The sequence below is a fragment of the Saccopteryx leptura genome, chromosome 10 (assembly GCF_036850995.1).
Source record: "Saccopteryx leptura isolate mSacLep1 chromosome 10, mSacLep1_pri_phased_curated, whole genome shotgun sequence".
Classification (NCBI taxonomy): Eukaryota; Metazoa; Chordata; class Mammalia; order Chiroptera; family Emballonuridae; genus Saccopteryx; species Saccopteryx leptura.
This window is the reverse complement of record NC_089512.1, coordinates 48,820,924-48,836,844: the sequence shown is the minus strand read 5'-3', so window position 1 is coordinate 48,836,844 and position 15,921 is coordinate 48,820,924. Positions and strand designations below refer to the sequence as shown.

The 15,921-nt window shown below is 40.9% G+C and overlaps 1 protein-coding gene across 6 annotated transcripts in view; it reads right to left on the bottom strand.

Annotated features, from left to right (window-relative positions):
* Nucleotides 1–15,643, bottom strand: part of TAMM41 (TAM41 mitochondrial translocator assembly and maintenance homolog) — an 85,469-nt gene extending 69,826 nt beyond the window's left edge. For 4 of the 6 annotated variants that reach the window (XM_066350791.1, XM_066350794.1, XM_066350792.1 and 1 more), the window contains exons 1-3: nucleotides 15,326–15,643; nucleotides 10,879–11,061; nucleotides 8,260–8,352 (exon numbers count right to left, since the gene is read on the bottom strand). In XM_066350791.1, the coding sequence (XP_066206888.1) occupies nucleotides 8,260–8,352; nucleotides 10,879–11,061; nucleotides 15,326–15,451 (402 nt within the window). In that variant the 5' untranslated portion in view covers nucleotides 15,452–15,643. Of the gene's footprint in view, nucleotides 1–1,884; nucleotides 2,033–8,259; nucleotides 8,353–10,878; nucleotides 11,062–15,325 lie in introns of those variants that run through there. The other 2 variants (XM_066350795.1, XM_066350797.1) reach the window with 2 other exon arrangements.
* Nucleotides 15,644–15,921: the final 278 nt, after the last annotated feature.

The window sequence follows — 15,921 nt, the reverse complement described above, 5'->3', positions numbered from 1 at the left end:
TCACCTTTAGCAAGTATCAGAATCACCTAAAGGGCTTGTTAAAACATGTATCACTAGGCCCATCCTCCAGGGTTTCAGTAGCCTAGGTGAGGCCTGAAAATGTACATTTCTAACTAGTTCCACGTACTGTTGGTGCTGCTGGTCAAAGAGCCACATTATGAGAACCACTGCTCTACGGTATATATACTTGGAAGTATAACTGCTCAATTGCTCTTGGAGTAGTTGTGCCTATTTACACTCCTGCCATAATTTTAAAAACCATCATGTTCCTTCTGACTGATGTGCTAAATAAGGAAAGGGTCTAAGTCCCTAATAAGAACTCCACACATCTCAAATGTATCTACCATCTCTAAACCATTTAGTGCTGGCACCAAATTTTCCTCCTGTTCTAGAAAACAAGGCTTAAATTACCTTTTGTCAGAGATAATTTCTGACAAAATTAAGATGGTACATAAAAGACACATACATATAAGAAACTCCAAATTAAAATCTTATTAGACAGCAAGAGACTGATACATCTCTCAAAGTATAGTTTCTTTTTAAAAATTAATTGTAAAAAGCAATATCATAAAACATAATTAGTTTATAAATTAGGCTTAAAAACCTAAATTCTATCTTTTACTTTTTGTCCCTACTTTTTTCCTGAAAAAATATTTATAACATAGAAACCTCTCATATATTAGGTAAGCCACTTTATCCAATACTACCACCTCCTCCCTTGTAATTACAAGGACTTAATAGCCTTAATGAAACCTTTCAGCACTTGGGTGAGTTTAGTAATATTGCAGTCATCTGCAGAGAGTAAAACCAAGGCGCAGCCCAGTAGCAGGACTTGCCCATGGCTGCATAATGATTTAATGGCAAAATCAGGGTAACACCCTTATGCGTGGCAAATTCAGCTCTAAATATAGTTATTTTGAATTATTCTCATGCATTCAGTTAGGGATCTTGTCTGGTTAACTTTTTTTCTTGAGAGATGATTAAAACAAATCTTAAGGCCCTATTAATAAGCCCTATATTTATTTCTTGAATAATTATCCCAAACTCTGTACTCCATATAGAATCATAAGAGAATCATGGATATAGGAAGGTGACCTCCTCATCGTACTCATGGGGAATCTGATTCCCTATTAAAAGACTTCTGCATGAGAGCAGTGGCACAGTGAATGAAGATCTAGGTCCCTGAGCTCTTTCTAAAAGTCTGTAAAACCTTACTTCCAAATTCTTATTATTTCTCCTCATTCACCAGGTCCTGTTCAATAATTCTTCTCCCTCTCTCTCTCTTTTTTTTTTTTTTTGTATTTTTCTGAAGTTGGAAACGGGGAGGCAGTCAAACAGACTCCCGCATGCGCCCGACCGGGATCCACCCGGCATGCCCACCAGGGGGCGATGCTCTGCCCATCTGGGGCATCGCTCTGTTGCAACCAGAGCCATTCTAGTGCCTGAGGCAGAGGCCACAGAGCCATCCTCAGCGCTCGGGCCAACTTTGCTCCAATGGAGCCTTGGCTGCGGGAGGGGAAGAGAGAAACAGAGAGGAAGGAGAGGGGGAGGGGTGGAGAAGCAGATGGGTGCCTCTCCTGTGTGCCCTGGCCGGGAATCGAACCCGGGACTCCCGCATGCCAGGCCGATGCTCTACCACTGAGCCAACTGGCCAGGGCCTCTCTCTCTTTTTTTGGGGGGTAGCTTTTATAGAAACTCCATGAAGACAGAAGCTATTTTGAGATGTTAACAAATCAAAGTTGCAAAGAAGAGAGTAAGTTGGAGGAAATTTCCCTACTCAATGTGATACCACGTATTCTCTAAGAACATTGTTCTACTTAGATTATAAAAAAGCAGTCTGTTTGCCATTTAAGGTTAAGAGAGTGTAAATAAAAACATCCTTACTCAAAGAAAAATGCCAATTCAGAAAACTCTGCTACTGTGCTGATCTGGTTCTCCAGTGTAAGGTGAACTAGGAACTTGCCTCAGCAGCACTGTTATTTGATGTTCAGAGTGAAAAGCCAGTGAACTCTTGGGACACTGCCAGATAGGCCTGGGAAAAGAAGAAAGCCCTCAGATTTGTGAATAGCTGTTTGTGTCTTACTGGAAATGCCCCGATCTGAAGTGCCCAGATAGCATTAGCACTACTGCCAAGGAGAAAAATCTTTACTGGAGAAAGGATGGGGCAACACTTGAAGGGATTTTCAAAAGCCCAACTCGAGAGATTTGTGAGTACCTTTCAAGACAGAAAAAAGAAAAGTCATATGTGGTCTCCTCTAAAATACAGTTCACACAGAGATAGTACTTGAATTACAAAAAGTAAAGTTATACTCACAAAGCCCTATCTAATGTTCAAATACCCAACCATGAACCAAATGACCCTTTCCATCAATGGAAGTTTTCCATCTTAAATGGCTAGAAAGGCTAATTTTTCTAAATGGTCATTGCCAGAACATCAGAAGACAAAAAAAAAACACGACAAAAAACAAACCACACTGAACCTTCAAACTGGATGACACCTTACTAATTATCTGTTGGACTATGGACTCTGCCAAGACAAGAGTATAGCGTTTTTTATAAAAATTCCTTTGGCAAAGGCCCTGGCGAGCTGGCTCAGTGGTAGAGCATCAGCCCGGCATGTAGATGTCCCAGGTTCTATTTCTGGTCAGGGCATATAGAAGAAGCGCCCATCTGCTTCTCCACCCTTCCTGCTCTCCTTTCTCTCTCTCTCTTCCCCTCCTGCAGCCAGGGCTCTGTTGGAGCAAAGTTGGCCCAGACGCTGGGAATGGCTCCATGGCCTCCATCTCAGGCTCTGGAATGGCTCTAGTTGCAACTGACAATGCCCCAGATGGACAGAGCATCACCTCCTAGTGGGCATGCCGGGGGATCCCAATCGGGCACATGTGGGAGTCTGTTTCTCTGTCTTCCCGCTTCTCACTTCAGAAAAATACAAAAAAAAAAAATCTTTGGCATATACAGAGAAGAAACTTAGTTGTTTTTTAAATATGCAAGTGAATAGCTCAATCTTTGCATTTCAAAGGTTAGAGGTCCCAAGATCTGCTCAGAGCTGGGAAGAGCCCAGCTAGTAAGCCAGGTTTTCCATGTCTAGTCAGGGATCTTTTATTTTATATTTTGTATTTTTCTGATGTGAGAAGCGGGGAGGCAGGCAGACAGACAGACAGACTCCCGCATGCACCCGACTGGGATCCACCCGGCATGCCCACTAGGGGGTGATGCTCTGCTCACCTACAGCGTTGCTCTGTTGCAACCAGAGCCATTCTAGCGCCTGAGGCAGAGGCCATGCAGCTGTCCTCAGCACCCGGGCCAACTTTGCTCCAATGGAGCCTTGGCTGGGAGGGGAAGAGAGAGAGTAGAGAGAAAGGAGGGAAGGATGGAGAAGCAGATGGCGCCTCTTCTATGTGCCCTGGCCGGAAATCGAACCTGGGACTTCCACACACCAGACCAATGCTCTACCGCTGAGACAAAAGGCCAGGGCCTCAGGGATCTTTTCGACTGCTGTGATTTTTCTATCTACCAAAAGTAAATCAATAGCTACAATATGATGATGGTTGCAAAACTGTGAATAGACTAAAAACCACTGAATTGTACACTTTATTGATTGATTGATTTTAGAGAGAGGGAGGAAGGGGAATAAGAAGAAGGGAGGGGGAGAAAGAGAGAGAGGAAAAGGTGAAAGAGAGAAGGGGAGTGAGAGGAGAGAGAAAAAGAAACATTGATTTGTTATTCCACTTATTTATGCATGCATTCATTGATTCTTGTTTGTGCCCTAACCAGTGATTGAACCCGCAACCTTGGTATATTTGGGATGGCACTCTATGCTACTTGGTCAGGGCTGAGTTGTACACTTTAAATAGCTGAATTGTATGGTATCTGAATTATATTTCAAGGAGCTGTTATTTTTTTAAAAGCTATATTACTAGCACATAAAATATATTGCAATGAATACACAAAAATAAAACCCTCTTAACAAGGTACTGTATATCAATGTGAATAGTTTAAAAATTTAAGGCAAATTATCTACACACTTTATTTGAAATACAAAAAACTAAACTTATGTTAAATAAATTAGAGAAATGACTATTAATATTACCTGAGAGTTTTCTGATTTAAAAAGGATTAGCCAAAATGTTTTATTAAATATTTTAAATTTCATTGTTCTTTACTTGGAAATGACTTGGTAAATGACTCCGAAACTTAAGACTGCACTAAAAATAATAGTTATCACTTCAATTATGAACTAAGTTAATGGTGAAGTATAATATAGCAAAAATTTAACTTACTCAACTTTTTCCAAAAATGTCTATCTTTTAAAGCAAAGTATTCCTTTATATTTCTCCTTTTCATTAAAAAACTTTACATTTAGAGCAGTTTTAGATTTACAGCAAAACTGAATGGAAAGTACAGAGACTTCCCTTACCCTCTGTATATTTTAAACCCAAAACTGCTAGTGATTGAGATATTCTATTCTAGTTGTAATATGGAAGATAATTTTAGAGTTTTAGGCAATATGATTTCATGCAACTCCTTTTTTTAAAATACATAAAAACAAAGAATTCACACTCGTATTCTCACAATTCCTTCCTAAGCCATTCAACTATTTCTTTTATTAAAATGCTACCAATTCTTTCTTCCATCGGATTTGTTCTTTTAATATCTGCTGCCACCTACTGGTAAAAATAGTTTACTAAAGATAGTTATCTTGAGCCTGGTTAACTGATTTCCACTAGAGAGGGAAACTAACAGCAGGAATAGATGAGTTAATTTACCCATTTATGTCTTTTGGGTTTTTTTTTTTACCATGTATGTGCTATGGTCAACACTTTCAAATGATTTTTTTAAGATATCCTATTTTTCTTGTGCTAGAAGCTTAATAAGCCCGAGGAATAGTCATTATTATCAATAACATTTTATTCTCCAAGGTAGCTGAGAAATGCTGTTTTGCATGATTTAAGTGTAGCTGCTACTACCTGTGTTGAATTGCTGTTTTTATTTTATCAAGATATATGACATTTAGATGAAATCTGAGGTCATTTCCAGTACTTTATTCTGGGATTTCATGGCATTTTCATTTTTCTAAAGCCTATTTTTTTTTTAAATGAAATATTCCAAACATAAAACAGTACAGGGAATAACACAACCTTTTCACATTCAATATCTCATTTTATCTCAAAATAACTCTGAGATGGGCAAGGACAAAGGAAAGTGAAAGATCATTTCCTGTGCATCTACTAAGTGCAAGGCATTTTTGATCCAGGCACTCCTTAAATGTTGTTTGAGGTCAGTATGATCAGCCTTATCTATAAATGAGGATGTTCCAAGGCTCAGGGAGACTTAAGTAACTGGTACAGTGTCACATAGCTGGGACTGTCAGAGCTGGGACACAAACCACAGATCTGTCTGATTCTAAAACATCTGTTTTCTTTCTAGCATTACTATCCTGCTTCCAGTTTTCAATAACTTCTTAAAAAGTAGGCAGGACAAATATTGTTGTCCCCATTCTACAGAAAAATTACAGGAGGTTCAGAAAGGTAAAGCACGTTGCCTGACTTCACATAAATAGCTAACAAGTGTCAGGAATGAATAAGACCCAAAGCTTCTCATTCCACATTCATCACTTTTCCTGTCAAGCTACATATATTTTGAAAATTAAAAGAAAAACTTGGAAAATTAGTGTTTATAAATTTGCAACTACATTTATTTGCTGAATTATGAGCTTTTCTAATTATCCAGCCTAGAAATGAGAAATTCATCTAACTGGACATTACATTATTTTGATAAGCCTATTGTTTCCAAACTATAAAAATGTTTTTACTGAAGTAAAAATTACATAGAGTATACAAATCTAACAGATAAAGCTTGACAAATTTTTACATATGAGTATATCCACATAACCATTGTCCCTATCAAGTGTTTATGGACATTATAATGAGCTACACCATGACACTTTAAGACCAGATGCAAGGCAAGAGAATCTTGACCACCCATGTATATGTATAGAGATTTTTTTTTTTTTTTTGTATTTTTCTGAAGCTGGAAACGGGGAGAGACAGTCAGACAGACTCCCGCATGCGCCGACCGGGATCCACCCGGCACGCCCACCAGGGGCAACGCTCTGCCCACCAGGGGGCGATGCTCTGCCCCTCCAGGGCGTCGCTCTGCCACGACCAGAGCCACTCTAGTGCCTGGGGCAGAGGCCAAGGAGCCATCCCCAGCGCCCGGGCCATCCCTGCTCCAATGGAGCCTTGGCTGCAGGAGGGGAAGAGAGAGACAGAGAGGAAGGAGGGGGGGGCGTGGAGAAGCAAATGGGCGCCTCTCCTATGTGCCCTGGTCCCCGCACGCCAGGCCGACACTCTACCACTGAGCCAACTGGCCAGGGCCGAGATTTTTTTAAAATTTATTTATTTTTAGAGAGGAGAGAGAGAGGGAGAGAGAGAGACAGAGAAAGAGAGAGAGGAGAGAGAGACAGAGAGAGAGAAGGGGGGAGGAGCTGGAAGCATCAACTCCCATATGTGCCTTGACCAGGCAAGCCCAGGGTTTCGAACCGGCAACCTCAGCATTTCCAGGTCGACGCTTTATCCACTGCGCCACCACAGGTCAGGCTGTATAGAGATTTTTATGACACAATCAAGTAAGTTAAGATCGTATAAATCTCTCTCTCTAATATTTGCTCTGATAAAAGGAGGAGCAGCATATTCACTCTATGGGAGACATCTGAGAACAATCATGTACTCTCTTTGGGGGGCCTCACACCCTCTGACAGCACTAAGAAAAATCTTCTTTGCTGAGAGATTAGCAACTATGACAATGTTGCATAGTTCTCAAACTATGAAAAGATCCTTTCTCACAAAATAGAATATAAATTTGCAAAAAAGAAGAAACATGAGCCTGACCAGGTGGTGACACAGTGGATAGAGCATTGGACTGGGACGTAGAGAACCAAGGTTTGAAACCCCATGGTTGCTGGCTTGAGCACAGCTTATCTGGCTTGAGCAAGGGCTCACAAGTTTGAGCGTGGGTCGCTGGCTTGAGACAGGGGTTGCTGGCTTGAGCAAGGGGTCACTCACTCTGCTGGAGGCCCCTCCTCAAGGCACATATGAGAAAGCAATCAATGAACAACTAAGGAGACTAAGGAGCCACAATGAAAAATTGATGCTTCTCATCTTTCTCCCTTCCTGTCTGTCAGTCCCTATCTGTCCCTCTCTCTGTCTCTCTCTCTCTGTCCATGTCACACAAAAAAAGAAGAAACATGACATTTGTAAAAACAAGTCAAAAGTTCAAGTCCTCTTCACTTTTTTCCTGTTTTGTTTGTTTCCTGTTTCTATTAAATCCCAGGGAGATAACTACTCCCTACAGCAGGGGTCCCCAAACTTTTTACACAGGGGACCAGTTCACTGTCCCTCAGACGGCTGGAGGGCCGGACTATAAAAAACCTATGAACAAATCCCTATGCACACTACACATCTTATTTTAAAGTAAAAAAACAAAATGGGAACGAATACAATATTTAAAATAGAGAATAAGTAAATTTAAATCAACAAACTGACCAGTATTTCAATGGGAACTATGCTCCTCTCACTGACCACCAATGAAAGAGGTGCCCCTTCTGGGTGTGCGGCGGGGGGGGGGGGGGGGGGGGGGGGGGGGGTGGGGGGGGGGGGCGGATAAATAGCCTCAGGGGGCTGCATGTGGCCCGCGGGCCATAGTTTGGGGACCCCTGCCCTACAGTCTCCTCTAGCAGTATCCCAAATGGAGAATGCAATGACAGGATCTCACCATTGGCCTGAGGAAGATAATGGGGATTAGAATCTGAACTCCTCAGCATGACTACCTAGTTCATTCATTTATTCAACAAATATTTGCTGAATGCTTACTATGTGCCAGGCACTGCCCCAGGCACTGCTGGGACACATCAGTGGACAATGTCCTCTGGCCTTTACATTCTAGAAGAGAAGGTTATCTGGGTCAAGCAAATAGAGGCTCCATCTAGATACTGGAAATTTATTATGCCATCCTCTTCTGCCCAAATGGACTAACTCTGAGCCTAATCCATCCAGACAACTGAAAAATCTTTAGAAAGAGGGCAGGAGTAGTGTGGGTAATATCTAGATATTGTTTGGTAATGAATTCTTAGGGAGAAAGAGGAGTCTGAAACTCATTTCTATTTCCGGGAGTCCCATATCATTGCAATCAAAGATAAAAGTAAGGCCAGGAGCAGAAAGGAGAGATATACCTAACTGTGGTAGCCAATAAAACACTCACCGGTTTTTGGAGTCGTCCAGCAATGTATAAATTATTCCAGTTGAGGAGATCTTCAATCAAATTACTAGTGCTAATAACCCCATATTTGATAAGCTGAAAATGAAAAGAAATAGGCATGAAAAGGAACAAAATACCATATTGTTGCTTACGCAAATGCAAAATATAAAGAAAGAGATTGCTTCCTATAGAGTACCTTGATTTCCAAAGCCAACGCAGAATGCCTACTTTGTAAAGACACACATCTCTACCAAAAATTTTCTCAAAGGGTAAGTTTCCAAGACTGACTTGTCCCCTCAGGTAGAAGAGGTGAGGTAACCATAATTTTAACTCAGACTCTTGTGATGTTAAAAGTATAATGGCTCTTAGAGGCTACTTAGTACTGGTTCTCAAAGAATTGGAAATAAAAAATTGGTCTTTAAGCATAGATAGTTTAAAAAGCAGTAATATATTTTACATTTCTCATTTGAGAAATAAGAAATCTGAGGCTCAGAAAATAAATGATACACCCAAGGTGGCACCATTAGTAGCAGAGACAAAACTAGGTCCATGAATTTTAGTTTAGACTCCAGTGTTCATTTTACCATAAAGTACAAGAAATTTTGTTTAATTAAAAGTTTTTACTGACATTCTTTACATGGTAAATTTTTCTTTCATTATGTACTATTCTAAACACTTTTATAATTACAAAGCAACATCTAAAATAAAACCTCTTTATCAGTGGAGAACATATGGATTTATGGTCAAGCTCATGCAACGGTAATTTATACAAACTCTGAATAGTAATTGTTACAGGTTACAAAATCCAATTTGCTTCAACAAATATCTCTGGCCTCACTTTGCTAAACTTAGTATCCCAATAGCCTTCTCAGGCTGCAAATATCTAAAAAGTAGCTAAAGAATTTTAATTAAAAAGTACAGTCCCTTTGGCATATAATTATGCCCAAACATTTGGTTACTGGAGCTTTTAATATTGTTTGAAGCTACTAATTAGAGATAGGTTCAGCATAATATTAATTATGAAGGAAGAACAAAGGTACATGTTCGGCATGACTGAAGTGGACATAGAAGGCTGTGCGGAATAACCTTCCCTCTCCTCAAGCTAGGAAGCCTTCTTGCTGCAGGCACATAAAAGCTGGGAGGCAATAGAAATAAATACCACTGGCCTGGAAGTCAGGGTCTGTCACTAAGTAGCTGCATGAGCTTATGGAAGTTATTTTCTCCTCTGAACCTTGGTTTTCTTCATCTGCAAAGTGCAGGTGGAGCACAATTGGACCTCAACCAAAAAAAAAAAAAAAAAAAAAAAATATATATATATATATATATATATATATATATCCCCCAAAGGTTATGCAGACATCACCAATCGGACCTCAACCAAAAAAAAAAATATATATCTCCCCCAAAGGTTATGCAGACATCACCAATCAATCACAGCACTCATTCCTGCCAAGTTCAAATAGGTCTTCAAAATCCTTCTCAGTCAGTACTCAACTTCCTGGCCCTCAAAGTGTGGTCAACTGACCAATAACATCGGCATCTATCTGAGGGCTTGAAAAAAATTTCAGAATCTCAGGCTCCATTTCAGACCAACTGAATCAGAATCTGCATTCAACAAGATCCTCAGGGCATTGTCTGCACATCAAAGTATGACTGCCCTAAGCAATCAGTAGCATTGAGCAGAGGTGGCACAGCTGGTGAAACCTATATGTCATCTTTAGCCAGCTTATCTCTAGAAGGCATCTGATTCAGTATCCCTTGGTCTTCTTAGGCTGGGATCCTGACTAGTTCTTGGCAGCCCTCTTACAGATGAGGCCCCTTCATCTGAAAGACAGCTCAGCAGGGGTCCTGCTGTCAGACAACCCTCTGCCAGGATCCATGCATCTTACCTGATCTACAACCACTCACCAAATTCCGCCCACCTGCTGGTACCAAGAGGTACCTACCACTTGGCACCACATGCTCCCAACTACCTATGATATCCTCTTCACTTCCAAATTCTTTCTGGGAGTGTTGGCCACTCTGTATAAATCAGAATAATTTCCACTCTGATTCTTAATGGGCCTGCCTAGTCCTCCCACTGACTAAACCATTGGTTCTTAAACCATGTTTTCCAGACCAGCCGCAGTATCATTTGGAAGCTTGTCAGAAATGCAAATCCTCATTGCCAAAAGAGATTTTAAAAGTTCCCATTACAAGAAATAAATTGTAACTATGTGTAGTTATGGATACTAACTAAACTTATTGTGGTGATCCTTTCAAAATATACATATATCAGTGTTGTAAACCAAAAATGAATATAATGTTATATGGCAATTATATTTCAATTTACAAAAAAAAGCAAATCCTCAAACCCAACCCTAGACCTACTGAGTCAGAAACTTTGGGGTGGGGCCTAGCTATCTGTGTGTCTAACAGGCACAGTAGGGGATTTTGATGCACATTAAAATAGAGAACCACTTGGCCGAAGGCAAAATAAAATAAAATACAGTCACACTTGACCACCTTCACCCAGCAGGAGATTGAACATTTCCTGACTGCAACAACATATATATTTTGTTGGTATTCTAATAAAAAGGTTAATAACAACCCAACTTAAGACAAAGGCCCAAAGTCACTTACCCTACCATCACACATGATCAATGGATTGTAGTAAACTCCAGCACCATAGTTATTCTGGATAGTGGTGATATACTTGGGCCCCAAAACTTTTAGGAAAGAGTAATGGTCCCAATTTTTCTTCAGGTTCTTTGAATGCCATGCAACAGGATCATCTACTGTGAACACAAAGTCCAGCATGACATTCTGGGAGGTGAAGAAAAGAGAACGATTTTAGTTTTAATTCCTAGAAAGACACTTGGAGTGGCAAGCTCTAAAATTCTATGTCATTAAGATTAATAAAAGACCTGGGTTGTCATCAGAAACTTGTTTCCTTCTATTTTTTTAAATTAAATTTAATGCAGTGACATTGATAAATCAGGGTACATATGTTGAGAGAAAACATCTCCAGATTATTTTGACATTTGATTATGCTGTATATCCCTCACCCAAAATCAAATTGTCTTCCGTCACCTTCTATCTGGTTTTCTTTGTGCCCCTCCCCTCCTCCACCCCTCTCTCTTTCCTCGCCCCATCCCCCCACCCCCCACCCCTGTTACCATCACCCTCTTGTCCATGTCTCTGAGTCTCATTTTTATGTCCCATCTATGTATGGATTCATATAGTTCTTAGTTTTTTTTGATTTACTTATTTCACTCTGTATAATGTTATCAAGGTCCATCCATGTTGTTGTAAATGATCCGATGTCATCATTTCTTATGGCTGAGTAGTATTCCTTAGTATATATGTACCAAAGCTTTTTAATCCACTCGTCCTCTGATGGACACTTGGGCTGTTTCCAGATCTTCGCTATTGTGAACAATGCTGCCACAAACATGGGGGTGCATTTCTCCTTTTGGAGCAGTTCTATGGTGTTCTTGGAATATATTCCTAAAAGTGGGATAGCTGGGTCAAAAGGCAGTTCGATTTTTGTTTTGAGGAATCTCCATACTGTTTTCTACAGTGGCTGTACCAGTCTGCATTCCCACCAGCAGTGCAGGAGGGTTCCCTTTTCTCCACATCCTTGCCAGCACTTATTCTGTGTTGTTTTGTTGATGAGCGCCAATCTGACTGGTGTGAGGTGAAATCTCATTGTGGTTTTAATTTGCATTTCTCTAATGATTAGTGATGAGCATTTTTTCATATGCCTATTGGCCATTTGTATGTCCTCTTTGGAGAATTGTCTATTCATTTCTTTTGCCCATTTTTGGATTGGATTGTTTGTCTTCCTGGTGTTGAGATTTACAAGTTCTTTATAAATTTTGGTTATTAACCCCTTATCAGATGTATTGTCAAATATGTTCTCCCATTGTGTAGTTTGTCTTTTTATTCTGTTCTTATTGTCTTTAGCTGTGCAAAAGCTTTTTAGTTTGATATAGTCCCATTTGTTTATCCTGTCTTTTATTCCACTTCCCCATGGAGATAAGTCAGCAAATATATTGCTCCGAGAGATGTCGGAGAGCTTACTGCCTATGTTTTCTTCCTATATGCTTATGGTTTTATGGCTTACATTTAAGTCTTTTATCCATTTTGAGTTTATTTTTGTGAATGGTATAAGTTGGTGGTCTAGTTTCATTTTTTTGCAGGTAGCTGTCCAATTTTCCCAACACCATTTGTTAAAGAGGCTGTCTTTACTCCATTGTATTTCCTTACCTCCTTTGTCAAATATCAATTATCCATAGAGCTGTGGGTTTATTTCTGGGTTCTCTGCTCTGTTCCATTGATCTATATGCCTGTTCTTATGCCAGTACCAGGCTGTTTTGAGTACAATGGCCTTGTAGTATAACTTGATATCAGGAAGTGTGATACCTCCCACTTTATTCTTCTTTTTTAAGATTGCTGAGGCTATTCGTCAGAAACTTAAGCAAGTCTCTGAAACCAATATAAGCTCTGTTTTCATCAATACACATAATAACAATGCTTATTTAACATGTACTGTCATGCCAACACTCTTCTAAACAGTTTATATATTATATATACAGTAATTCATTTTATCCTCAAAACAATCCTGCAGGGTAGGCACTGTTACTATCACAGTTTTACAGGAAAGGAAACCAGGGCACAGAGTAAATTCCTTGCTCAAGAACACATAGCTAGTAAGTGGCAGAAATAGTCTGGTTCCAAATTCTGTGTGCTAAACCACTATTCCTTTTTTTTTCTTTTTTTAGTGAGAGGAGGGGAGACAGAGAGACAGATTCCTATATGCACCCCAACCAGGATCCACCTGGCAAGCCCATTAGGGGGCAATGCTCTTTCCATCTGGGGCCCTTGTTCCTTTGTAACCATAGCTATTTCTTTTTAGTGCCCGAGGCAGAGGCCATGGAGCCATCCTCAGCACCCAGGGCCAACTTGCTCCAACTGGGCCATGACTGCAGGAGAGGAAGAGAGAGAAAGCAAGAGCAAGAGCGAGAGTGAGTGAGAGAGAGAGAGAGATTGAGAGAAGCAACAGGGGGAGGGGTGGAGAAGCAGATGGGCACTTCTCCTGTGTGCCCTGGCTGGGAATCGAACCCAGGACTTCCACACGCCAGGTCGATGCTCTACCACTGAGCAAACTGGTCAGGTCTCTATACAGTATTATGTAAAGGGAAATGTTATTTTAACTCTCATCCATTCACCAGCTACTCACTGAGGACCTAAATGAGCTCTAATAGATAAGGTAGTGGTAAAGAGCTTAAAGACTACTTGGAAAAATGAACAAATTATTAGTAAATTGACTTGATAGAAGAAAATAAAATGTACTCACTTCACTCAAAATTGGGTCAGAACAGGAAGCAGAAATTTTCCTATAAAATTACATTCTTTAAGACTGACTAAATCTGAATCTTGAAATGCACAGAGTTAAGCAGGCTTGGTAGAAGTGTTAGGAGAAGCACAGGGAAGGAGAGTCCTGTGGGAGGAAAACACTCTTGTGGATATGAGAGCTGGGCAGGTTCTGCTAAGACATTTTTCTGGAGAAGAGCTCACTAGAGAGAGGAGAGAACAAAGGCTGGGAAACCACATAGGAGGCTAAATGCAAGATTCCAGGTGAGAATATAAATAATACTAATGCACTGAAGGGTATAGAGACTAATCTGACAGGGACTTAGGTGTTGGAATCTATAAGACCTGTTAACCTGCAGGAAATGAGGGTGAGGAAAGCAAAGGAAGGACCTTTTCTTAAAAGGACTTTTCTACCTCTGTTCAAAGGAAAATTTTCATGAAAAAAATGAAGAGGTGGCTATAGAATCAGGATGCTTAGGCCTGCTCTGACTTTTCCATAATGTGATCCACAAACCATATGATATTTAAGATTTGGGGTGGATATATATTTTTAAAAACTTATAATTATGTTAATGTATTTAGAAAAAACAACTAGCCTACAATAACCTAGCATTTATACACCAACAATCTATAGTTTCTCATAAGCAATCCGTTTTTTAAAAAGTATTACTTAAAAACTAGAGTAGGTAGGAAACAGCATATCCCAGCAACAGTACAGATGGCCAGGTATCCAAATCCAGAAGGCCCTGCAGCAATTTGCACACTTATCCTTAGTTTATTAAAGATGACAGTGAGATGTTAGGCTGTGCATGAACAACAGCAAGTAAAAATCCAGTTCAGAAACCAAGCTGCACACAGCTCTATTTTGACTTTTGCTTCTTTTATGTTAATTCAGCAAAAGCTCTAAAGCCCTGGTAGAAGAGTTACTAACAGATTCATTTAAATGGGAAAGTATCTGCCTGTCACTTTCTGCTGTCTGAATCTTGTCTCCTCCACCTTGGAAGCAAACTTTATTTTCAGAAAAAAAACCCTGCAATTAAAAGGAAAACTGTACCCTCAACTGCCATTGTGCTCAACCAATTCTGAAGAGTTAAAATGCCTAATCCTAAATCGTCTTGTTAAACGTTCTGAGCACGGGTAAATATACTGGTCACCCACTAACTTTTGCTCTTGTTAACTTCACTGCACGTGCCCTGGCCCTACAATCAGTCCATCAGCTACCTGAAGTCAGGAAGTATTTTCCCCTACAGCTACAGACACACTCTCAGGCTAGGTTGTGCATTACAATCACCTGGGAAAGTTTTGAAATTCTTGAAGCCCGCCTCCCCGCAGACCAATTAAATCAGAATCTCCACTGGTGGAAACCAGGCATCAGTATTTTTAAAGCTTCTCAGAGAACGCCATGTTCAGCCAAATCCCAGAACACTGAACTAGCATCTGTCAAATATCTCTTTCTCCTTCTACCGTCTTGCTTCTGTGTCAACTTTTCCCTCCGCATAACTGCACCTCTTGCTCTAGACGAAGTGGACTCCTGCTTAACCAAAAACTCTGCTCACGTTACTAAGTACACTCTCATACTTGGTGCTTTGCTAGCTGAGACGTGGAGTGCGCAGAGCAGATGGCTCTAGGGTTCTGGAGGGACCAAAGGCAAAAGGAAACTCGTGCGAACAGGCCGATTCTAGGGGTGGGGTTGGCCCCGGTCCAGGCTCACCTTCTGGTTCGAACTGGGCCCTGCCTGGCGGTACACCCCGGAGCCATAGGCAAAACCGAGGCTCAGCTCCTCGGGGAAGTGAGACAGGATCTTGCGGAAGGCCACCCCCGAGCTCTGCAGCGCCATGGAGCCGAGCCTCAGAGACCCTTGGCAGGGCAAGACAGAGGACACCGATGCAGAGATAAATACTGGGGCAGGCGATTAAGGGTGGGGAGATAAAAGACTGGGACCCGCCCTAAGGGGAGAATGCCGGAGCGGGAGCTGGAAAGACCCGCACAGACTAGGTTGACAATTGTGCCGGCAAGCAGCCGGCCACGCCTCTCCCACGCAAAAGCGCTTCAAAGACGCAAGAGAAGGCGCTAGCCCCTGTGTGAGGACGCGAGGATTTTGCAGAGACCCCTGATGGTCGGAGGAGCGTACTGCAGGCTGGCCGCCATACTGTGATTTGAACCTATGGGTGAGGGAAAATGTTGCCTAATTGAACTACTTTTGAGCTTTGAGAATCCTTTTTTTGTTCTCGCCTCAAACCACATTTTAATAAATGAATATAAACTCGTGCGTTTGTATTGCTGAAGATTTTTTAATGAGGTGAAACT